At 42.9% G+C, this 24984-nt stretch overlaps 3 protein-coding genes across 12 annotated transcripts in view; all 3 read right to left on the reverse strand.

Moving 5' to 3' along the window:
* Nucleotides 1-24984, reverse strand: part of PGBD1 (piggyBac transposable element derived 1) — a 58965-nt gene that overhangs the window by 30213 nt on the left and 3768 nt on the right. For 3 of the 6 annotated variants that reach the window (XM_077885898.1, XM_077885895.1, XM_077885901.1), the window contains 2 exons: nucleotides 24253-24562; nucleotides 23894-24077 (listed from right to left, as the gene is read on the reverse strand). The exons of 1 other annotated variant lie outside the window; for it this stretch is intronic. The gene's annotated coding sequence lies outside the window, so the exon portion shown is untranslated. Of the gene's footprint in view, nucleotides 1-9492; nucleotides 9618-23893; nucleotides 24078-24252; nucleotides 24563-24984 lie in introns of those variants that run through there. 2 more of the 6 variants (XM_077885896.1, XM_077885900.1) reach the window with 2 other exon arrangements.
* Nucleotides 472-9630, reverse strand: ZSCAN26 (zinc finger and SCAN domain containing 26). Of its 5 annotated transcripts, XM_077885914.1 has the most exons (4): nucleotides 9493-9629; nucleotides 5775-6237; nucleotides 5423-5540; nucleotides 472-2443 (listed from the first exon to the last, which is right to left on the reverse strand). In XM_077885914.1, exons 2-4 carry the CDS (start codon nucleotides 6183-6185, stop codon nucleotides 1542-1544), a joined length of 1431 nt encoding a protein of 476 aa, XP_077742040.1. In that variant the 5' UTR covers nucleotides 6186-6237; nucleotides 9493-9629; the 3' UTR covers nucleotides 472-1541. The 5 variants fall into 5 exon arrangements, with proteins under 5 accessions (XP_077742040.1, XP_077742042.1, XP_077742041.1 ...); XM_077885916.1 differs by lacking the exon at nucleotides 5775-6237 and having other exon boundaries at nucleotides 9493-9630; XM_077885915.1 differs by lacking the exon at nucleotides 9493-9629 and having other exon boundaries at nucleotides 5775-9466.
* On the reverse strand, nucleotides 15890-17429 carry NKAPL (NFKB activating protein like). Its single transcript, XM_077885928.1, has one exon. The coding sequence runs from the start codon at nucleotides 17319-17321 to the stop codon at nucleotides 16104-16106; it is 1218 nt and encodes a 405-aa protein (XP_077742054.1). The 5' UTR covers nucleotides 17322-17429; the 3' UTR covers nucleotides 15890-16103.

A 24984-nucleotide genomic window follows, 5' to 3' on the forward strand; every position in this document is an offset into this window, starting at 1 on the left:
GCTGTTCACAGAGGGCTGGCTGAACTTGGAGGACTCTTTGCCCTTATGCGTCTGTCTTTTTGCATGTGATGGCTGGAGCTTCAGCAGCCACCAAGGATCATATGAAGTCAGGACTGATGGTGTGCACCAGGATGATGGAGCAGAAGAGCAGAGGCAGGATCCCTAGCGGTGTCACAGAACCACTTTATCAGTCCTGGACTGCTTGTCTCCAGATTTTTCTATCTGAGAGAAAAACAAGCTTTTGTGAAGTCACTCTTAGTTTGTTTCTAAATTATATGCAGCTGAACCAAATCCTCACCAATACACAAGTGTTCATTCCCATGGCAGACTAAGACGCTGTTTCCAGACATAATACCCTATGCAGCTATTGCCAAACAGCAAGCAATGAGGATTCAGGAGTGCACCCCCCCAAGCTCAATATTCCTCATCATTACCACAACATTTTAGTATTCACAGTATAAAATCATGATCTCCTCTCAATTGACTTTATTGACCTCCAAGGAATTCCAGAACAAGCAATATTTTAAAATTACATTATTAGATGGCATCTGGGGGACTCAGTCGGCTAAACGTCAGACTCTTGATTTTGGCTCAGGTCATAATCTCAAGAGTCCTGGGATTGAGCCCCATGTCAGGCTCTGTGCTCAGCAGTCTGCATCTATCCCTCTGCCTTTCCCCTACTCATGCTCTCTCTTTCTCAAATAAATACATAAAATCTTTTAAAAATAAATAAAAAATAAAATAAATTATCATTATCAGTATTAAAGGAAAAAAGTCTAATTTCTTTCCCCAGTTACTAAACAGTGTCTATGCAGGAGCCACTCTCCTGTCACTGGAGTTATCAAGTAAGACAGTTGCTACCTGGATTAATTCAGCACTATTCACTCATATGACTTATGAAATCTCTTCTGTACTTCAAATAAAACCTTGATTTCTAACTTCAATCAGTGAAGTATTGTAGCAAGAATGGGGTGGGAAGTGGTCAAATTAAATTTTCTTTCCCTTCCAAAATGCTTCTGCTGGCTGGGGGTGGGGGATGGCAGGCAGATGCCAGTAGGGGGTGGTTAGTAAAATCATGGAAGAAATGCCCACCATTAACCTGCACTTTAAGACACTTTCGAAAGTGCTATATTTTCAAACATCATTAGTTTTATTTTACAGTTGTTTCTGTAGCAGATGCAAAAATATTGACCTCCTCTTGTTCTGTTGAGCCTATAAATCCATAGATACTTGAATCACTGCTGACTTCAAAGCCCTAACTCAATCAGAAGGCTCTCTGCTACTTGAAGTACACAGTCATGTATTTACCACGGTCAAGGCTCAGAGAAGTCCTGCAGTGAAGCGTGCTGGTTAGCTGGTTCTCACAGTCCCATCATGGGTCAAATCATTGTGGCCCAAAGGCTGAGCACAAGTGGAGGTGGAAAGTCTCCTGCTCGGCCCCCTAGAGTTCTCTGGGGCTAGAATCAGCTGTGATTCTTCCTAAAGTGCTGTTTGCTCGTCAACATAGCCTCTGTGATATTCCTTGCGGAGATGATGCCCCATCAAGCCAGACTGTCTTTATGGTGATATCTCTGATGCTGAAAAAGACCCGACCTCTGCCTGAAGGCTTCACCACATTCGTTACACTGATAGGGTTTTTCTTCATTGTGGATCCGCACATGCTGAGCCAGGTGGGAGTTCAGTCGGAATGCTTTCTGGCATATGTCACACTTGAACGGCTTCTCTCCAGTGTGAATCCTGTGATGTCGAATCAGGTCTGAGGTCAAATTGAAGGCTTTTCCACACTCATTACAGTGATGGCTTCTGGAGTGGCTATGGATTCGCTGGTGGTGAGTGAGAAAAAGGGCCTGACTGAAGGTTTTTCCACACTCCTTGCACTCACAGGGCTCCTCCTGACTATGGACTCTCTGGTGCCGGTTGAGGTGGGAGCTGCGCCTGAAGTTCTTCCCACAATGGATACATAGGTAAGGCTTCTCTCCAGTATGGATCCTGAGGTGTTCCAAAAGGCCTGCATTCTGGCTAAAGACCTTTCCACACTCTTTGCACTGATAGGGCTTCTCACCAAGATGGATTTTCTGGTGTCTAACAAGGTGTGAACTTCTCTGAAAGGCTTTCCCACACTCGTGACACTGATGACCTTTCTCTCTAGAGCGAATTTTCTGATGTCCAGTGGGACTCGAAGTCTGACACACCTCAGATTCATAGAGCTTTCCTTGTATGTGTGTACCTTCATGCATAATCAGGTCTGAGTGCTGGATGAACCCCTTTCCACATTCTGAGCATTTATACTCAGTCTTTGCCTTGAGCTTGACCTGCTGCCTTTCCAAGTTAGGGTCCTCATAACGAGGCTCTAAGGGTTCAGATACTTTCCTAGATGATTCCACTTCTCCACAAGAGTCTGTCTCTACAACCATCTTCTCATTCTCAGTCCTTGTCTCCTCACCTGAAACATTAAATATATACCACCAATTATTTGTTTTTTTGATGCTTTGGGAAGGGAATCTGCATTTGGGAGGAATAAATCTAAATCAAGCCATGTGTGCCAAGTGGAAATGCTGTGAATGCTTGTGTTTGCACAAAATATATAAGAGCAATGGTTCATGAGAACTTGTCAACAGCGGCTACTCAAGGGAGGATGGGTATTGTGGTAGGAGGCAGCTTATCTTAAATGGTTTGAATTTTATCATGTGACATGCAGCACACATTCTGCAAGGAAACTGGCTCAAAGGGCTTAGCTGTACATCCTTGAAAATGGTTTGTCAGCCGCAGTATAAAAAAGCAAAGTCAACTGATGGCCCTGAGGCCAATAAGAAAGAAAAAGTACTGGAGATGAGGAAATGCAGACAGAATGCCCATTTTATCACTGATTAGCTATGTAATCTAAGACAGGTAATTTAAACCCTCTGGGCTCAGCATCCTCACCAATAAATCAAAACCACTGGACCACAAGACCTTGATGTAACATGAAGTTCACAAAAATGTCTTGGACTTTCCTGATCTCCTTGGACAGCAGCAGCTGCTCCCCTGTGTGGCTCAACAGGGACAGGGCATCTCAGTGCTGTAATAATTTGCTCATAGGTCTGGTACATAAAAGACCATAAGAAATGTCTTCTGAATAAAATCTAAGAGCAGACACATGGGCACAAGTGGGCAAGTAGAACAGGCCTTCCCAGGCTAGGAACCTGAACGAGGACACGAGAAAGCAGGAGAGAGAGGTCCTCAGTAGCATTAATGACAAGTTAGTACGAGTTTATCAGTGTAAACCAGATTAAAGCAGCAGATCAACTGCAAAGTGAGAGCACATGAGCGCCAAAGGTAACAGTGGAGGACTGGCCATAAGACTCCAGAGACAGTGAGTCCTGTGTGGGGCAAGCCACATGTGTGTCCTCCTGCAGCCATCCATGGGGGAGGGAGGGCGGCTTGAAGGAAGAGAAGAGCAATCCTTCTCCAGCAACAATCTAATGACATAATCAACTAAAAAGAAGGAGTGGCTCTAAAACCAGAAAACAACCTAAACTTTGAGTGTAAAATAGCATTTTCAGGGCAAGGAACAGTGTCAAGGATCTACTGTGACTACATTTATTTGTCATATTGAAAATACATGCGCATGATGGACGACATGGGATAAATTCATTTCTACAAGACTATTTACAAAAGGCAGGCCCCCTCACTAGAACTCATATAAAAATTTGAAAACAAAAACAAAAAAACAAAACAAAAAGGCAGGCCTCCTCTCTTTCAGCTACTTTGCACAGCAAGCTTCCAGAAGATGAGGACCTTTGAAGCAGGCTCAGAAATTAAACAGGGGAATCAGATAGTAGGTAACAGAAGCTTTAGAATCACAATCAGCCATTCATCAAACATTTATTGAGGATCTGCTCGAGGCCAGGAGCCATGACAGATTCAGGAAACAAAACAAAGCCCAGCTTTTTACCAGCAGGAGAAAGACATACACCAGCAATGATATTACGATATGATCCGTTCTCTGATGGGAGACATCTTGGAGCTCTAGGAGCCTAGGTGGGGAAGTCAGTCACATTAGGAGGACTTAGGGAAGGATGGAGGCAGGGAGGTCTAAGACAAATCCTGAAGGGTGAGTAGGAATAGTCAGGGAAAGCAAGGAAAAAGTAGTGTAGACAGAAAAAACATGGCAGGAAGAGGCTCAGAGGAGAGAAGCAGCAAGGAACAAGCAGGAGTCAAAACACAGCTCAGAAAGATGGGAACCCGCAGCGTGACGAGGACATAGGTGACTGACTGTCCTGATCTGTCTGGGACTGAAGGGTTTCCCAGGATGTGGAGCCGATAGGGCCAAAAGTCTCAAGCAAACTGGCACAAAGTTCATGCTTATGGATATGTGGCTGAGAAGCCAGCAGACACAACATTCAGGGGAGGCCTCTGTTACTGGCTGTCAGGAATTTCTGCAGGTCGTGGGTTTTTTTCTTGTTTTTATTTTTTTCCTTTTTATTATGGAATTTTTCAAATATTAAAAAATATATATATGTAGAAAGAATAGCATTACTCAGCTCACTGAAGGGCTTTAAGGACGGGAGCAGCATGAATGAATTTGTGTATAAATGATGGAGGATCAACAGGAGGTAAGAGACCCAACAGAAGCACCAGGAGGACAGTGAAGGACACAAGAAAAAGCAGGCCTACAAGACAGCCACATGGCTTCTGGCAGCCTGGAGAGAGGAGAAAAACATAAGCGACAGAAGGAGTGCCTGGGGGTACTCGGTTGGTGAGGTGTCTGCCTTTGGCTCAGGTTATGATGCCGGGGTCCTGGGATGGAGCCCCGCATCAGGCTCTTTGCTCAGTGGGGAGTCTGCCTCTCCCTCCCCACACCTCCCTCCCACCCCTGCGCTCGCTTGTGCTCTCTGTCACAAATAAATCTTAAAAAAAAAAAAAATGGAAGCAACAGAAACAAGAAAGAGGGATTTCAATGACAAATACAATATAGAAAAAAACTAATCTAGGTGCCATTTAGAAACAAAAGACAGTAAAAATACTACAATAATTTGAAGGAAACAAAAGAATAATGAGTAATAGAGCATTTGGCTGGATTCTTTGCCTGAGGTGAGAAACCACCAATCCTTTTTCATTGACTGCTACGGTGAAAGGAAGAAGATGGTGAAGGGCAGCCAAGAGAAGCCTCTGGTTTCAGCTGAACAGAAACATCAAGGAAAGGATGGGAGGAAATGTTTAGTGTGACAAGAATCTTCTAGATCTTGACTGTGGTGGTGATCAGAGGACTGAGTTTTATCACATTTGTGAAAACTCACTGACCCAGACACATACAGAGTGAAGTCCACCTGGTGTAGATTATTCCTCGATAAACCTGACTCAAAGCAAACACAAATGTCAAGCCTCTGGAGGGACCGCCAAGCCCGTCTGTCACACGTCAGAAGCCACAGCTGTTTCTCACCCTTCTCTCGTTCTGGCTCCAGAACTTCACCCTCAGCCTGGACCCACGGCTCCTGCACTGCTTCCATGGCAGCTGCCTCCTCCACAAGCACCTCCTGCTTCTTTGCCTGGTCTGGGTTCTAGGGGCAAGTATAGACACATAGGGACGGTTAGGGACATGTGGCTTAGCAGAACACTGCTCAGAAAACACTGCCATGTAAGAAAAGAGTAAAGAGAAACCCCAGGGAGGAGGCAAAGTGGAAAGAGACCAAACCAAAGCTTAACAGGTCTGCTGCTCAGCTCACACCCGCCTCTCTGGCCCAAGGTCTTAATCCCTGCTTTTCTGTACAAGAGCATATCTGGTCCTTAACCACCTGCTGTTGGGGCTTGTCCAGCTCCCTCTCCAGGTCCTCCAGAATGGCCACCACCTCGTCCCCGCTCTCGGGGTGCTGCTCCCGCACCCAGGCCTGGAGCTTCTCAGGCAGGATGGTCAGGAACTGCTCCAGCACCAGCAGCTCCAGAATCTGCTCCTTGCTGCGGGTCTCAGGGCGCAGCCAGCGTCGACACAGCTCCCGGAGCCAGGTGAGGGCCTCACGGGGTCCTGTGGTCTCTTCATAGCGCAACTGCCTGAACTGTTTGCACAGCGGTTCTTGTCCAAGGCCTGTGCTATCTCCTGGCAGCTTGACTACCTGTTCCCAAGTAGAGCAGGGATCCTTCACTGTCCAAAGCCCCTTCTTCAGATTCAGAGGAGCCTGGGAATGGGCATTCACCAGTGCAGTCGCCATCCCCAGTGTCAGCCTGTGCTCTCTCTGCTCAAAAACTTCCTTGGACTGTCTCCTGAAAATGTGAAAACAAGAATCACAGAAACAGGGGCACCTGGGTGGCTCAGTCAGTTGAGTGTCTGCTTTCAGCTCAGATCACGAGCGCTGCATCCCTACATCGGGCTCCCTGCTCAACAGAGTCTACTTCTCTCTCTCCCTCTGCCCCTCCCCCGGCTTGTGTGCTTTCTCTCTTTCTCTCTCATACTCAAATAAATAAATCATGGAAAAAAAAAAAAGAACCACAGAAAGGGTAGCAGTAGTAGTAACAGCAGCAGCAGTACTCCTTTGTTGGGTTCATACATTTCCAATAATTACTATCAATTTCTTTCTCTCTGAAACAACCATTTCTAAAAACAGAACACACATACAAAATGAGAAAACTGTTCTGTACAAGATTGCCAGCTGAAGGAGCACAAATAACAAATCTGAAAAATCACCATTTTGCATCTTGATGAAATAACTGATTGAATCAAGTGCCACAAATGGGTGAAGCCACTGGGCAAAAAGACACTCTCACAGTCTCAAAGAATCACCATGTTGATTGCTTATTAATTGCAAAAGAAACAATGGAGATATCTGGCAGACACAAACTCAATCGAATGATCAAGCCCAGCAACACCAACAGTGAGACAAGTGACCTTGTGCCGTATCACTTATGCAGCATTTTTACTAAATGGTTAACATGAATCTAATAATGAGGAGACTTTTAGATAAATCCTGAATGCAGCTCATCTACAGCAATTTCACAGAGATAAAAAGAGGTATTCCTCTAGAATACCTAGTTCTCATCTAAATGAATTATGAAAATCGGCTCCTGGGTTTGTTTGTTTGTTCTTAAGATTTTATTTACTTATTCATGATAGACAGAGAGAGAGGCAGAGACACAGGAGGAGGGAAGAGCAGGCTCCATGCAGGGAGGGACTGTATGGACGAGGGACTCGATCCCGGGACTCCAGGATTGCACACCTGGGTGGAAGGCAGGAGCCAAACCGCTGAGCCACCCAGGGATCCCCTCGGCTCCTGGGTTTAAAAAACAGTATAAAACCTAGTTAGGGTCCAAATACTGCTTGCTGCTACTATATAGTCCTGGATGTATGTGTACATGGTAACTCCCAGCTGATATAGGTTTTAGAGGAGATGTTATATATATGAGAAGTCAAATATATGTTAAAAAATGGACTTAAAATTTAAAAAGTCAAATCCTACTGTTCTTAATAGAAGTGAAAAAGTCTAAGAAAGTGATGATCATTAGTCAGAAATAAAAGTTGGAGGGCAGCCCCAGTGGCCCAGGGTTTAGCACTGCCTTCAGCCTGGGGTGTGATCCTGGACACCCGGGATCGAGTCCCACGTCGGGCTCCCGGCGCGGAGCCTGCCTCTCCCTCTCTCTCTCTGTCATAGATAAATAAAGAAAATCTTTAAAAAAATAAATAAAAATTTGGTATTGTGATGGTTAACTTTATGTGAAAACTTGACTGGACCATGAGATGCCTAGATATTTGGTCAAACATTATTTTGAGTGCTTCTGTGAGAGTGTTTTTGGATGCAAGTAACATTTAAATCAGTAGAGTAAAACAGATGCCCTCTATAATGTAGGTGGGCTTTATCCAATCGGTTGAAGGTCTCAATAGAACAAAAACGCTGACTCTCCCTCAGGTAAGAGAATTCTCCCTGCTTGACTGCCTTCACACAGGAACATCAGCTTTTTTCCTGCCTTCAGATTCAAATGGAAACATCAGCTCTTCCTGGATCTCGAACCTGCTGGCCTTCCTACTTCCTACTGTAACTGTACCATCAGATCACCCAGTTCTCAGGCCTTTGGACTCAGAATGGAACTAAGCCATCGGCTTTCCCGGTCTCTGTCACTGACTCATCCTGAAGATCTTGGGGACTTGACAATCTCTGTAACTTCTGGATCCAATTCCTTATAATAAATCTGTCTCTACGTGTCTATTTCTGTGTATTTCCTATTGGTTCTGCTTCTCTGGAGAACTCTAATACAGATGTATAGCATAGGTTGCTGAATTAGTGGTGGTCATTTCTATAATGTGATTAAACACATCAAATACAATATATAATAAATAATATGATAAACTGACCCTTCCATTCTCCTATGATATCTTGTATATCAGATCAATCAAGATCTACTGATTCTGCCTACCAAACCTATCCTCTCCTCTTCATCCCCTTGACACCATCTTCTATCCAGACTACTGTGACTGGCCTTTCTGACCATCAATCTATTTCCCACACTGTGAACAGTTATATTTCTAAAAAGGAAAAGGATTGTGTCTCTGCTGTGCATTTACTGCATTTAGTGGTTCATCACTATCTTTAGAATTAAGTAAAAGACATCTAATATGGCTTAAAAATTTCTTATGATCTAATGAACTTTCAGTTCCTCAAATTTCCGATACTCTTTCCTGTTCCCGGGTCCTTCCCCATCTTATTCCTTCTGCCTGGAAGGAGTAATTCTCCAATTTTTTCTCATTAGCGCACATATACTCATATATACTCACATATACTCTTCGTGTCTCAGCATAATAAAACATAATAAAACAGTAAGGCAGCACAATTGGTACTTAACGAGAACTAATGCATTTTATCCTCACACAATTGCCAACTTCGTTTCACAAAGAAGGATCCTGAGACATGGAGAGTTTAATAACTTACACAAGGTCCCCAAGCTCAACCTCAGATCTTTCCCTCAAGAGCTCTAAACCCTTGACTTGACTTTGCCTTCTCTCTCGCATAATCCACGTGTGATCCAACAGCAAAGCCTGCTGGCTCCGTTTCCAGGTAGATCATTAATCTGGCCACTACTAACCACGTCTACCAAAGTTCAAGATACCCTCATCTCCTACATGAAGTACTTGTGATAGTTTCCCCAATTCCATCCTCGCGCCCCTATGGTCTAATCCCATCGTAGTTCTCAGCTACAGATGCTTTAAAACATGAGTCAGATCATGTTTTTCCTCTGCTCAAAACCCTTCAAACACTCTTCACACCAAAAAACGACCAAATTACTTAAACAGTACACGGCACAGCTCTTGCACACAGCTCCTCGCAGTCCCGGGCCTCTGGATACCGTTGTCTACAGCTCGGCCCCCGTTCGCTGCCCTCTTGGTCCGCCTGTGATTCCTGAGTGTGGCAAGCAGGCTTGGAGGCCTCTGAATTTGCTGTTCAGCTGCCTGACAGCTCGTGCCCCTGGAGGCCACACAGGTCTTTTCGGGTCCTTAAGGTTTCTGCTTAGGCACTACCCTGTAAGGCTTACCTTCAACATGTGTTGAAAACTGCAGTCAGCGGATGACACAGGCGAAGCCTACGCGGTGCCCAGTTCAGCAGACGCGCAGCTGCGGGACCCCCCCGCCCGGCCCTCGCCCTGGCCCGCGGGCCCTCGGTCGCAGAAGGCTCCCTGCACCCGGGGAGCAGCGGCTCCCCAGCCCCGGGCTGCAGGGCCTTCCTCGCCAGAGCGCACACACCGAGCACCCCAGCACCTGGCTGCAGGAAGAGCCAGACGGGCCCCTGCACCTACTCGGCTCCTAGTCCAGCGGCAACGCCCACTCGCCCGCGCCACGTCGCCTCCGCTCTAGGCGGCCGAGAGGACCGCAGCTCAATGGTGCCTGGTTCCGGCGCGCGGCAGGGAGGGCGGGAGCTCCGCCGGGCCGCAGCGCCCCCCGCGGCGTGCAGGGGCGAGCACCCGCCGTTCTCGCCTGCGAGCGATGTGTGTTATATCCAAGTTACAGGCCGGCTCAGCTTCATGTACCGCGAAGAGCCAGCGTTTCTACTTTGCGCGCTCACAAATTTAACATACTTTTCCATTTCTCCCCAATTTAAAAAATCAAACACAATGGCAAAAATAAATGTCAGCGTAGGGGGATGGTTTTTTTTTTTTTCATAGCAGCAAAGAATTGATTAAATTGAACAGTGAAAATATCTTTGGATTGAAGGATTTAAGGTAATGAAAGCTTAAGTATATTACTGTAAAAGTATAATTAGCAATACTTTGCAGTGAATGTAGGTTTCAGAGGAAAAAACATCAGATACCACTTTAGCAAAATAATTCTGCAGAAGAAAACAGAAATATTCCCTCTTGTTCATCTTACCAAAAACGTTTTTATACTTTCAATAAATTAAATACTTTTAAAAATCTAAACAAATTTCTGTTTAATGATAGTTTTGAAAAATCATTAAATATACTAATCATTGTTTTATGACAGGTAATTTATTCAGTGTTTTCAGCATTGAAATTATCACAACAAAAGGAGAAAACGTTTCATTATGACAAGGAGAAAACCTTACCTTCTTGGGTGCCAGAAGCTTGGAAGTATCTTTTAAAAGTTAATTAAATACTAAATTAAATAATTTAATAATAACAAATATAATATATATTATAAATAATAATTATATTCACCTTAAAACTTCTCTAGGCAAACAAATGCAATCAATGCAAGTATTTTACTAATTAGAAGCTAACATTTTTTCTTGAACGAAAAACTCATGTCTGATTTTCTTTCTAAAGAAGGGCTTATATATTTTTCAAAAATTATATAAGGAATAAACAAAATTTAATTTTATTTATTTATTCATGAAAGACACGGAGAGAGAGAGGCAGAGACACACGCAGAGGGAGAAGCAGGCTACGTGCAGGGGGCCTGGTGTGGGACTCAATCCTGCAACTCCAGGATCATGCCCTGGGCTGAAGGCAGATGCTCAACCACTGAGCCACCCAGGCATCCCAACAAAATTTAATTTTAAAAGGAAGTAAATATATCTTAATTCATTTACTGCCCGTTTTAAATTCCCTACCATGGATGGCTCCTTAAACATCATTCATCAGCTCAGATTATTGGCAGTGTGTTGGCTATCCCATGAAAATCAAAACCGTTACTATAGCTTAACAAAGCAGAGTTTTAAAAACTCTGTTAAAAAATTCAAAGTTTGCATTTCTTACTTAGTAGTCTATATCTTTTGGAATGGGTAAGGGACAAATGAGAATAAATAAAAATACCATCTTTATGGAATAGACTACATGTGCTAATTTTTAAAAATCAATTTTCAAAATTGAGATTTTTCATTTTCCAGGATTATCCTTATTTTTGTAAATAAAATGGTGGTTCATATGTTTCCATCAGGTCCATTCTTAAAATATTCAAAATAAAAGCCTTCTGTAGGATCTATAGAGGGACTAGTGCATTGTGAGTCATGCTACCATGCTATAGCATAAGATAGCAGTGCTAATCTTTTTGTAATGATGTTTTCTGCTTTTCTCTCTGCTTCCATGCATCTCTCAAGATATTATTAATTGTTCTGAATTTTAAATAGAAAATTAATTGACCAGTGATTGTTCCAAACAATCAAAAACCTACAAATGAAAAAAAAAAACCTATAAATGAGTCCAATAAACTTAACCCATGGTTTAATATTATGAACCCTATAACTTTTTTTTTTGAACCCTATAACTTTAAACCATCATATTAATAGGCTAATAAAGAAAAATCCTAGGGGTGTCTGAGTGGCTTATTTGGTTAAGCATCCAACCCTTGATTTTGGCTCCGGTTGTAATCTCAGGTTCATAAGATCGAGCCCCATGTTGGTCTGCACTCAGTGGGGAGTCTCAGTGGGGCTTAAGATTGTCTCTCCCTCAAAACTGGACAGTCACATGCAGAAGAATGAAACTGGACCATTTCCTCACACCATACATGAAAATAGGCTCAAAATGGATGCAAGACCTAAATGTGAGACAGGAATCCATCAAAATCCTAGAGTAGAACACAGGCAACAACCTCTTTGACCTTGGCCATAGCAACTTCTTGCTAAATACATCTCTAAAAGCAGGGAAACAAAGGCAGAAATGAACTACTGGGACTTCATCAAGATAAAAAGCTTTTGCACAGCAAAGTAAACAGTTGACAAAACCAAAAGGCAACCTAGAGAATGGGAGAAGATATTTGCAAATGTCTTGTTAGATAAAGGGTTAATATCCAAAATCTATAAAGAACTTATCAAACCCAACCCCAAGAAACAAATAATCCAATCAAGAAATGGGCAGAAGACATGAACAGAGAAATTTCTCCAAAGAAGACGTATAAATGGCCAACAGACACATGAAAAAAATGCTCCATTTCACTTGTCAGGGAAATACAAACCAAAACTATGAGCTATCACCTCACACCAGTCCACCACACACACACACACAATGGACTATTTTTTCATCAGAAAAAATGAAATCTTGTCATTTGCAATGCCATGGATGGAACTAGAGAATATTATGCTAAGTGAAATAAGCCAGTCAGAGAAAGACAATTATATGATCTCACTCATATGTGGAATTTAAGAAACAAAACAGAGGATCATAGCAGAAGAGAGGGAAAAAAACATGACAAAATCAGAGAGGGAGACAAACCATAAGACACCCTTAAGCATAAGAAACAAACTGAGGACCACTGGAGGGGAAGGAGGTAGTAGGATGGGGTACCTGGGGGATGAACATTTAGGGAGGGCATGTGATGTAATGAGCACTGGGTATAAGACTGATGAATCATTGACCTCTACCTCTTAAACCAATTATACATTATATGTTAATTGAGCGTATTTTTTTTGAGATTTTATTTATTCATGAGAGACACAGACAAAGAGATGTGGAGACACAGGCAGAGGGAGAAGCAGGCTCTTCTGCAAGGAGCCCAATATGGGACTCAATCCCCAACCCCAGGATCATGTCCTGAGCCGAAGGCAGACAGTCAACCACTGAGCCACCAGGTATCCCTGTTAATTGATTTTAAATAAAATTAAACAAAAGACTGTCTCTCCTTCTCCCTCTGCCTGTTCCCTAACCTCGCTCTCGTTCTCTTAAAAAAAAAAAAAGAAATGAAATGCCATTTTTCATTTATTAGATTGGCAAAGATCAAGATTTAAAAGTACAATATTGTTGGTGATGTAGGTGTGTAAACTGGTACATCTTGTTTGCAAAATGTTGCAATATCTATTAAAATGTGAAAGCACATAGAACTTATATGTGACATTCTTAGGCATTTCCTGACCACCCTATCAAACATATCCCCCTATTATTGTCTCTGGTCCCTTATTTTCTTCATAGAATGCTGCAATTAATAGATATTTTTCTGTTTTTTTTTTAAATTTTTTTAATTTTTATTTATTTATGATAGTCACAGAGAGAGAGAGAGAGAGAGAGAGGCAGAGACACAGGCAGAGGGAGAAGCAGGCTCCATGCGCCGGGAACCCGATGTGGGATTCGATCCCGGGTCTCCGGGATCGCGCCCTGGGCCAAAGGCAGGCGCCAAACCGCTGCGCCACCCAGGGATCCCTATTTTTCTGTTTTTAAAGGTCTGTCTCCTCCGTAGAATATAAAATTCTGGGATCCCTGGGTGGTGCAGTGGTTTAGCGCCTGCCTTTGGCCCAGGGCGTGATCCTGGAGACCCGGGATCAAATCCCACATCGGGCTCCCGGCGCATGGAGCCTGCTTCTCCCTCTGCCTGTGTCTCTGCCTGTGTCTCTGCCTCTCTCTCTCTCTCTCTCTGTGACTATCATAAATAAATAAAAAATTAAAAAAATTATTTCGAATATAAAATTCTGTGATGGCAAGTATCAAACTTAACTTGCTCTCTGATTTATAACCAGTACCTGCCATAGTACCTAGCATATAAAAAGCACCTGTTAATAAATTTTCCTTTTGATCTGAGAACTCCACCTCGAGGTGGCCATTTTTAGATGATCCTGAGGATTCTTTTTGACCTAATAATTCTATTTCTAGATGAGGATGCTACAGATAATGCTGTCACATATCCACGAAGATTTTCAATTCAGTACTATGTAATTATAAAATATAGGAAACATTTTAAACATCCAATAAAATATGGTCCTCCCGTTCAATAGAATGTTATAAAGTCAATAAAAAGAATAAAGTACTGGGTGACGGGCACTGAGGGGGCACTTGATAGGATGAGCACTGGGTGTTATTCTATATGTTGGCAAGTTGAACACCAATAAAAAATAAATTTATTTTTAAAAAAGAATAAAGTAGATTTATATGCATTGATTAAGAAATCTCCAAGAGGGCAGCCTGGGTGGCTCAGTGGTTTAGCACCGCCTTCACCCCAGGGCATGATCCTGGAGACCCAGGATCGAGTCCCACGTCGGGCTCCCTGCATGGAGCCTGCTTCTCCCTCTGCCTGTGTCTCTGCCTCTCTCTCTGTGTGTGTGTCTCTCATGAATAAATAAATAAAAATCTTAAAAAAAAATCTCCAAGATGTATTAAGTGAAAAAAGCAAGGTCTAAGCCCATGCTGTAATGTGGTATGGCTTGTTTCTAAAGACAGAAATACACATATGTATCATTGACTTATACCAGTGTTCCCCAACACTGTTTGGGGAAATTCTCAAGGTATGTGGTCCAGTGGCAATCAAGTCATCTAATAGGATGAAGGTGCCCTTCCACATCATGCTATCCTGTGAAATTCTAGAACCCTACTTTTTCACCTTCAACTCTGTGGGGCTTAGTAGGGTCTTGAGTCCTGAAAAGGTGACCCCTTTTCAAATGAGATAGTTTGCTTAGTAATGAAATGAAGTCTTAGTATTCAGGCAGATGTCACTACATGACAATGAACACTTTATCATGAACCAAGAGTGGAGCTCATTCTAAAGTCTTCTGTGACACTGGTGCTCTCAATGTTAATTTTGTTGTCCATGAAGTTCTTCCTGATTGGATCTTTTCCTGAAGTCCACCAACTGCATTCTTCTTTGTACCTTCTCATTATTTTCTTTCTCCTTTCAGTCTAAGGTGGCATCTAATCTACTCTTTGGAAGACCCAAGCATCATGGACCTTTATCTTTTAGATCATGTTAATGGATAAACCCAATGTCCCCTTCAACCAGATGTTCCTTTTCTAATAGTCAAAACCAAGCATCAGGAAAATTTGGGCTTTCAGCACATGTACTGTTTTTTAAGAAATCAAACTTATAGTGGGTGCCTACACACCTTCCTAACATTACCCTGATTTTCATTCAGGTATCCACTTCTTCTCCAAGTAGCCTATAAATTCACTATACCCACATCTCCAGGAGAAGGCCAATTTTCATAGCAATAGAACCTTTCTTGAGAGTGGACATGTGACCTAAGCTAATCCAATTAGGATCCATCTCAGGATTCTTGTTTGGAATGCCAAGACAGAAACATTTTTTAGCTCTTCAGAGTGGACCAAGAAGTACATAACCAAACTCAGGATGTTTGGCAATCGTTTTGTTATTTAAAGGAAACCAGGCTAAGGAGGAAAATGACCCATGGAGAACAAAAAAGTCAAAGTCCCATAAAACCACAGGAAACTCATTCTCCTGCAGTACTTTTCAGTTACATGAACCAATAAATCTCCCTTATTTTTTAACTCAGTTAACTGCAACCAGAAGTATACACTCAGTTGAATCATTAGTTATTTCTGGGGTTCTTCTGTTCCTCCTAGGGGCAAATGAAGGGCTCCATGAGACCCTTCACGAGAGAGAAAAGTCAGGGCAACAGGGAAAATAACGTTCACGTTAATAGCTCCAACATTTATCCTACAACATTCTTGTATATACACAAAACTTGTGAATAGATCTAAAATACATCAAAAAGAGATTTCTTTGGGGAGAAGAGACAAGGACTAGGATGACTAGGACTAGGATGACAGACCTTTTATTAACTCTCCAACTGTAGTACTTAAATATCTGCTAAACCATGTGCACATTTTAAGTTAAAAATAAAGAGGCCTCAGCAGCTTTTTTCTTGAAGGACTTTCTAATGTAGTAGGTATAGTAGCACCATAAAGTCTTTTCATACTATTTTGGTCATATAAAATTGTTGTTAAAAGTCCTGCTGAAAGATACAAAGTCCTTACTTGTCATCTTTCCCTTTTGTCTTCCTGTACACCATCTCTCGGAAACTGGCTAGAATCTTATTCTCTCTCTTCCGCCTCTCTTCCTGGTTAAAGGATGCAAGCGCTCTCTTCTCATCAGCACTGTAGATCTGGTTCTCTTTACGCAGTCGCACAGCCTCCATCCTACGATGCCTGCTACCACTCATAACATAACCTGAGCATTCAAATGAAGCAATCTCTTCACTTGTCAGCCCAATTTCACCTCTTCGTGGGATTCGCTTTCCAGCTTTTACATACTCAGCCATTGCTGCACCTTCACCTGGGAGCAGAGCATGGCCATAGTTCAAAGGTTTCTCCTCTTGAGACGTGTGTATTATGGGTGCTTCTGGACCTATCAGATCCATGGTATCTGCAATCTTTGACTGCTTAATCCAAATATCTTCCAGCAACTCCCCTTCTGAATCTTTAAAGCTTGAGTCACTGGATTCTTTTTTAGTCTTCTTCTTTTTCTTGTTTTTTCTTGCCCTGTGTTTCTTTTTCTTCTCCTTCTTCTTGGCTTTTTTGGCTCTCTTTTTATCATCATCAGAGCTAGAATCCATGTCGGAGTCTGAATTACCATCACTATCATTAGAATATTTCCTGTGTTTCTTTTTGGACTTTTTCTTTCTCTTCTTCTTGCTTTTTGAACGACTGGCCTTTTTCCTCTTTCCCTCGGAGCTGGATTCTGAACTGGCGGTCTTCTGAGCCTTCGCCCGGTCATCCTCCACGGGGGTGTGCTCATCAGAATCCAGCTCAGGAAACTTCGGAGACAGCCCCCACACCTCAGGGGCGCCCAACTCCCCAATCCTTTCTCTCTCCTTCAGCCTCCTCTGACGATAGCTCTCCTCCTCCTCCTGGTACTCCTCCGCCCACTGCCGGTCCCTCGGGGAGTGGCGGTGATGGCAGTGGTACCCGCTGCCGCTGCCGTAATAGACGGAGGACGACGAGAACGCGTAGTCGCGGGGCCCCGGCGGTGGTTCTCGAAACTCAGAGCGGCCGAGCGGGTAACGGGCGCCAACGCCCGACCCTCCCCACGGAGGTCTGAGGGCCTCGCGGCCCCAGGAGTAAGAACGGACGAGGCCTCCCCACGGGGAGCGTCTGGCCTGCGCCAAAGGCGGGCTCCCCGACGAGCGGCGTCGCCACCTCCGAGAGCCCACAGCTTCCTTGGAGTAGCGGGACCGGGACACCGGGGCCATGAGTGACGCCTTCACCGGGTACGGAAGGGCCAACGCCAGTCAGTTCATACAGAGATCGTAGTTAGCACCAGCCCTTCCGGCCCACGCAGGCACGTCAGCAACGGTCCGCTCGTGACTTCCGCTTCCGGCGGGTTGGTAGGCGCGGGCGGAAGGCGCGCCCCGGGGGAGGCGAGCGGCTCTAGTCTTAGGGTTTGGATCTGTGCCTTGAGCCCTCGGGAACACAAGAGGACTGTGCAGTGTCACCCTCTATTCTTCCCACGTCTTCTACGCTGCTTGGCTATTCGCCTTCAACCATCTTGACACCCTTCGCTCCTCCTTGGTCCCTTCCACCCTTCTTACCATTTCCCCTTGGTGGAGGTTCCCTACGTCCTTTGGTCCTTTCGTTGATCCCCTAGAAAGAACCTGTCCGTTTCTTCATGGTGGAAATACTTTTATTAATGAATTGCAAACACCCGCCCCCCTGCCCTTGTGCCTACTGGAAGCAAGAACCAGAACTTCTTTTGGAATTGAAGTTTAAAGTCAGCCTCTGAGCCAAGTGAAGGCCAGAGTCGTGATTTTAATTCTTAAAATCACACACTTTTCTACCCCTGAAACACAGGGAAACATCCTACTCAGTCTTGTAGATGTTTCCTAATCTGGTTAATTTTCACCAGAAATTTTGTGATTAGGAGCCACTTTCTGTACACACTTTTTTCACTGTCTGAAATGGCCAGTATTTCATGCAAGATCATTTTCTTTTGATCTTAAAATGTATGTAGGCAACACCATCATCTTAGTTCTCTATACTTAAGTTCACCTGTTCAGTTATTTGACAAACTCATAAAATCACAGGAAAGCTAAGTCAATGGGATCCCTCGGTGGCTCAGGGGTTTAGTGCCTGCCTTCCACCCAGGGTGAAATCCTGGAGTCCAGGGATTGAGTTCCATATCAGACTCCCTGCATGGAGTCTTCTCCCTCTGCCTGTGTCTCCGCCTCTCTGTGTGTCTCTTAGGAATAAATAAATAAAATCTTTAAAAAAAAAAGCTAAGTCAGAATTTAGAAATAATGCTTTCCTGATTTTAAATAGTATAGTAAAGTGGGGAAATTAAATTGAAGAGGATCAAATTAGATTTTTAGATGACATTTACCAGCAATATGAGATGCTCAGCATGGAAGTCAGCAACCTGCAAACCTCAAATTTGTTATCAACATTCCCATGGCCTATCATTTCCTGTGCAGATATGCTAGATATCTCCATGCAGCATGAAGACATTGACTTGTCCCACTTCATCCCTGAGATGACTGCGGAGCTAAGAATATATCCAGGAAAGGGCTTCCAAGCTAGCTCTGACTCCTTCCTCCTGGCCCTCTACATGAAGAAGTTCAGACACTGGGCTCCTACCCTGGAGTATTACAGTGGCTACAAGACCTCTGATCTTCACCCGTGGACAAGCAGTTGAATATCCCGCTGTTTTTGCATCTTTGCAGTAGGCTCAAGACTGTGCATTCCAAATATTCTCACAAGGTCTTCTCTGAACTCACCAAAATCTCTCCCTGGGAAATGTGAAGCTGGAGGAGATTTTGAACTACTACTAACTCTGAGGATTAGAATTAGCACTCTGGCAGCATCCACCAGGGCCAGGCAGGCTATATTTATTGTCTATAAATTTGTCTTTTGATCACTTTGCTCCATTTTTAATCTATGTCTTCCCAAACTGATAATGTTATAAACTCTTAATTTTTAATGAAAGAAAATAAATTATTCTAGTATTTGATTAGAAATTTAATTTAAAAAACTATTTTTAAGGGTATATAATAATACATTTTTTTTGTAATACAAGTCTTCTAATGGGAAAAATAAAAAAATTGAGGGGGGATGCCTGGGTGGCTCAGTGGTTGAGTGTCTGCCTTTGGCTCAGGGCGTGATCCTGGAGTCCCAGGACTGAATCCCAAATTGGGCTTCCTGCATGGAGCCTGCTTGTCCCTCTGCCTGTGCCTCTGCCTCTCTCTCTTTCTCTCTCTGTTTCTCATGAATGAATAAATAAAACTTTTTTTAAAAATTGAGGAATAGCATTTGCTTAATTAGGATTCTACCATTGTAAGGCAAATGCAGCCATAGATAATATGTAAGTAAATGAATGTGTTGTAATAAAACTATTTATAGACATTGAAATGTGAAAGTCTGTAATTTTCATGTCACAAACTTTTATTATTCTGATTTTTCAACAATTAAAAAATATAAAATAGTTTCTTGTTCTTGCCACACAAAAACAGACAGTGGGCCAATTTTGGTCTGTAGTTTGTTGACCCTGACTTAGTAGAGAAAGCAGTGGTATAAAAAATATGCTGATAAAATAAAAAATAAATACCTACAATACCTTTTTCAGGGGAGAGGCTTTATTTTCTTAATTTTATTTATAGGTGAGCAAATATTCATTCAGATAGAGCACAAAAATGTATTTGAAGATCTGTAAGAAAAATGGTAGTTTTGGGGGCACCTGGGTGGCTCAGTTGGTTAGGTGGCTGACTCTTGATTTCTGCTCAGGTAGTGATCTCAGAGTCCTGGGATCAAACCCTGCATAGCGGGGGGTGGGGGACAGGGAGGGTAGTCCATGCTCAGCAGGGAGTCTGCTTGAGGATTCTCTCTGTTCCTCTGCCCCTCCCCCTACTTGTGCACACACACACACACACTCTCTCTCTCAAATAAATATATAAATAAATCTTGAAAAAGAAAAAATAGGTAGTTTTTGAAATAGCAATACATTCTAATCATTAAGAAAAGCACCAGATGTTGAAAGCTCAGCTAAAATGAAATTGCTCTCACAGGTATTATTTTACTATCTTTCTCAAAATTGTTTTCCATAAATTTCCCCAAAATTTTTGTTTTAAAAGATTTCAAACCTACAGAAAAGTTAAACACTTGTATGTTTAACTTGTGTGTCCTTTACCTAGATTCACTAATTGTCAAGATTATATTTCTTACTCGATTGAAGGAAAATTAGAAATTATTAATATTACTGAATACTTTAGTAATCAACATCTAAGGAAAGGGACATTCTCCTTCGCAACCATAATGCCATCTTTACTCTTAAGAACCTTAATATTAGGGATCCCTAGGTGGCTAAGTGGTTTGGCATGTGCCTTTGGCCCAGGGCATGATCCTGGAGTCCTGGGATTGAGTCCCGCGTTGGGCTCCCTACATGGAGCCTGCTTCTCCCTCTGCCTGTGTCTCTGCCTCTCTCTCTCAGTCTGTGTCTCTCATGAATAAATAAAATATTTTTTTAAAAAAATAACTTTAATATTATTATTAAATATTAGGTGGTGTTATCTAACATGCAGGATATGTTCAAAATTCTTCAATTGTTCCAATCATGTCCTTAAAATGGGATTAAAAATCCAATCAAGTTTCTTGCATTTGATTGTGATTACTCTCTAGTGTGTTGAATGTAGAATGGTTTCTCTGCCTACACTCCCACCTCCACTTTTTAAAAATTATTTGACACAGTTTTGCAGGGTCTGGGGTGATGTTTTGTAAAATGTCTGGCAGGTTGAATTTATCTGATAATTTTCTCCTGATTAGATTTAGGGTAATTCTGTTTGGCAAGACCACACAGGTCTTCTTGTGGTACCTCCTCAGGAAGCACAGAACATTAGTTTGTTACAATCTATATTTATTACTAAGAAATTCCTAACAAGCCAGTTCTATAGAGCTCTGAGGACAAGCTGGAATTAAACATCCCTCCAAATTACTTCATATTTGCTGTCTTCACAATATTTAGTGATTTTTACCCACCAAGCCAGCAACAACAAAGGCACTCACTAATGAGACTTACACCACCTGATAGTGCCCTCCTGCTGCTCACCTACCCTCCTGCACACAGTGCTCTGATTGACACTTTACACAGTATTTCTACAAGGCTTAGCTCACTTGATATGCCCATGGTTGCCTAAATATATGTTGGGAAGAGGAAACAAATACTTGTGTTATGACTACAACCTGTTTCTTACCGCCACCCCCTAATAAAAGCAGATACAATGGGACTAAATTAAAATGTTGATCCTTGTGTAACATGGGTTTGAACTGTAGGAGTCCACCCATATGCCACTTTTTTTTATTTTTAAGAGTTGACAGCTTTTGCTGTCAAGCAAAAACCTCAAGGCATTTATTGACAACTGCATAACCCAGTCTCCATGGGTCGCCTGCTGCCCTCTGAGTACCTTGGCAGCCCCCAGAGCCCCAGGATGGGGCAGGACAGCAAGTCTCTGCGTGTACTCACCAGGTGGTCCTGCCCAGGCTGGGGCCTAGCAGACAGAGGCTGGGCTGAGGCAGAGGACTTGTTTAGACCGCAGGGACCGCGCTGGGCCAGGATCCCAGGCCCAGCCCGTAGCCTTAGGGCGGCAGAGGCCGCCCAAACCCAGGCGCCCCCCTCGGGACTCCTCCCCAAGTGGGCGTCCAACCCCGCAGCATTCCGAGGTGGCGCTCGCACAGTGGCGCGGCGGTGCACCTGCTGGCCAGTGCAATGGCTGCTGCGCCCAAGCCTCCAGGCGCGGGAAGGCCACCCAAGAAGAGCAATGACCACACTTTGGGGCACCTATACATGAAGGTTTTATGTTGATTTGTCTGTTTTTTACAATAAATGTACATGCGGTATTGTAAATGTGTTTTCTCTTCCTTATGATTTTGTGAAGGGTGGACTGCGCCTGGGCCAGTGCACCTAACCGCTGCGATGTTGGAGGGGCAACCCTACAGCTTAAACACGCAGTTTTTAGGGAAAGGACTGGTAATGGAAGTTAGGAATAGAGTGTGAAGAGACATGAGGGAGACTCCTAGCAATGCCATTTACTCACCACTTCAAGAGTCAGGGGAGATAAATATAAAAATGCTTAATGGGGGCAGCCCCGGTGGCGCAGCGTTTTAGCGCCGCCTGCAGCCCGGGGCTTGATCATGGGGACCCTGGATCGAGTCCCACGTCTGGTTCCCTGCATGGAGCCTGCTTCTCCCTCTGCCTGTGCCTCTGCCTCTCTCTCCCTCTCTGTGTGTCTCTATGAATAAATAAATAAAATCTTTAAAATAAATAAATAAATAAATAAATAAATAAATAAATAAATAAATAAATAAATAAAAAAAAACGCTTAATGGCCTCTAGCGCTGGGCAGCCTGGGTGGCTCAGCGGTTTAGCGCCGCCTTTAGCCCAGGGCTTGATCCTGGAGACCCGGGATTGAGTCCCACGTCCGGCTCCCTGCATGGAGCCTGCTTCTCCCTCTGCCTGTGTCTCTGCTTCTCTCTCTGTGTGTGTCTCATTAATAAGTAAACAAAATCTTTTTTTAAAATGGCCTCTAGCTCTGTGTCAATACAGAGCCAGGAAGAGGGTGAGATAGGCACTGAGGGCCCAAATTTAAGGATGAATCCACACTCTTTAAATTCTGTGACCTAAGTGCCTCACTCTCCTCACCCTACTCCCAGTTCTATAAACATTAGATGTAGACAAAGGAGCATCTCATTTTTCTTCATGAAACATATAGAAGAAATTCTTTGGAATTCTCTATGGTCTTATACAGAGGATACAGAATTAGGAAAAATGCTGTATAATTTTGGAACTATATACAGTTCATGTTGTAACAGTTTGGTGAGAATCCATATAGTTGATTCTCTTAATACGCAGGATGACAAAATACTTAAGATATGGGCATTTTAAGGTTTCTGTGCAGATTGGAGAATTGTTTCTTCTTAATTGTTCTGAAGATTTCTATATATTGATGCCTAGAAGGGTCAGATCTGCCTCTAACACTTATAGCAACATCTCAACTGTTACTTAGACAGTTAATTTTATCTTAATCTTACCATTAAGGTGTGTCAGGATTAAGTTTTTATATCTTTAAGCAATAATCAAGAAGAAACATACCATTTAAGGGACTTTTAGAGACCTCAGAGTTAAATCAAAGATAACCTACTTATAGTTTTCAACATAATGAATATAATGGGAAAATAGAACATATGTAAATGGGAAAAAATACAGAAACAAAGAATGAGAAGCTATGGGGAAAAGTAGAGAAATGTATATCCATAATCTATTTAAGGATTAAGCACCAACATTGAACAATTTGCTCCCTTGCTATCTTAATTATGGGAGGAAACAGGGTTTCTAGAAACGTTGATTCCCCACTGCCTCAGTGATATGGTAGCCCGTTCCCTTGCCAACTTCTTAAAGGGAGTAGGGATCATAGGGCTAGAGGTAAAATTTCAGGAATTCCTAAACTGCTTGGAGACATAATAACCCCTTCTTGCCAATTTCCTGCCCAAGAAGATCTACAATGTCCTAAGAGTAATTAAGAACATTTAGACTCAAAAGGTCATCACTATGGGAATATGAGTACACTGAGGACCCACAGTGTCCCTCTTTTTTTTTTTTTTTTTGAAAGGGTCTGAGAACTAAATAAAGTCAATAACCACTGCTCTTGGGGTGGTGGAATGACAAGATGGAAAGGCAGAGACAACAGGATTGGTGGAGTCTATTCAGAATCACTTTCTCCCTGCCTCCCTTCCTCTCTGTCTCACACACACACACATACTCCCACATCAATCTTTCACTTACTCTCCCTGCTCAGCCCACTCTCTCTCCAGAACCTTCTGCACAGTCACCAAGTTGTTCCATATTCTGGATGATGTTCTCACACTCAAACCAGTTGTTGGTCATCCTGCCCTTGAACAGTTCACAAGATGATATCCAATGCAGCAGAGCTCAGAGCTTCATGAGTACTTCCAAGGTATAGAAATAACTGTTCAAGACAAAGGAATTAATATCAGATGAACTTAGGTGAAAACTGTAGCCCAGAGAGTCTCCAAAGCTCATGTATGAAGAAGTTAACCCAGAATTCAACCCAAAATTCGGGAAATACTAGATATCTTCTATATTCTATTTACCTTTAGGAACCTTTTTCTTGGTTCACTTACTCATAAATAAAATGCAAGCATCTAGGACAGTGTCTCCAGGTCGTCTCTACCTCCTTGGGCAAGGTGAGAAAATGGAGAAAAAGGAGTATACTAGGCTTCTCTCTAAGGCTGGTTTTCATCATGTTTCATGTTGTAGCCTTCACAGTGGAAGTACAGATCCAAGCACTTGTTGTCATGTATGTCTCTCCAGTGTTCTCAAATTCCATTTTCTACTCTCCTGAATCTGCTTCCTCAGGTATGACTGAGATTCCAATCTTATTCAGGGGACTCTACATTCCCCAAACCAGGAGAGTCTTCCTTGTTACCATCACTACAGTGAAGAATGGTATAAATGAGGGGTGTTATTCATGAATTCATGAGAAACAATAGTGGGTAAAAGTTTCACTGGATAACTGAAGTTCTGAACAACAAAGCTTCTAGTACTAACATTGCTACCAGTTAGATGTGGAACTTGAGAAGCCCTGAAATTTCTCTGTGCTCAGTGGAGAAGTGAGTCTTATAGCTTCTAGCGGTCTTTAAAAGCTGATCGTATTGGGGAACCTGGCTGGCTCAGTCAGGGGATCATGGGACTCTTGGCCTCGGGGCTAGGAGTTTAATCCCCATGTTGGGTATAGAGATGACTTTAAAAAAAAAACTTTTAAAAAGTTGATCATAGTTTTAAAAGGCCACATAGCCATACTGACATGCTTTCATTTTCTCTGGCTGCAAGGTAACTGCTCCTCAACAGGTAAA

This window comes from Canis aureus, chromosome 37 (assembly GCF_053574225.1).
Source record: "Canis aureus isolate CA01 chromosome 37, VMU_Caureus_v.1.0, whole genome shotgun sequence".
Classification (NCBI taxonomy): Eukaryota; Metazoa; Chordata; class Mammalia; order Carnivora; family Canidae; genus Canis; species Canis aureus.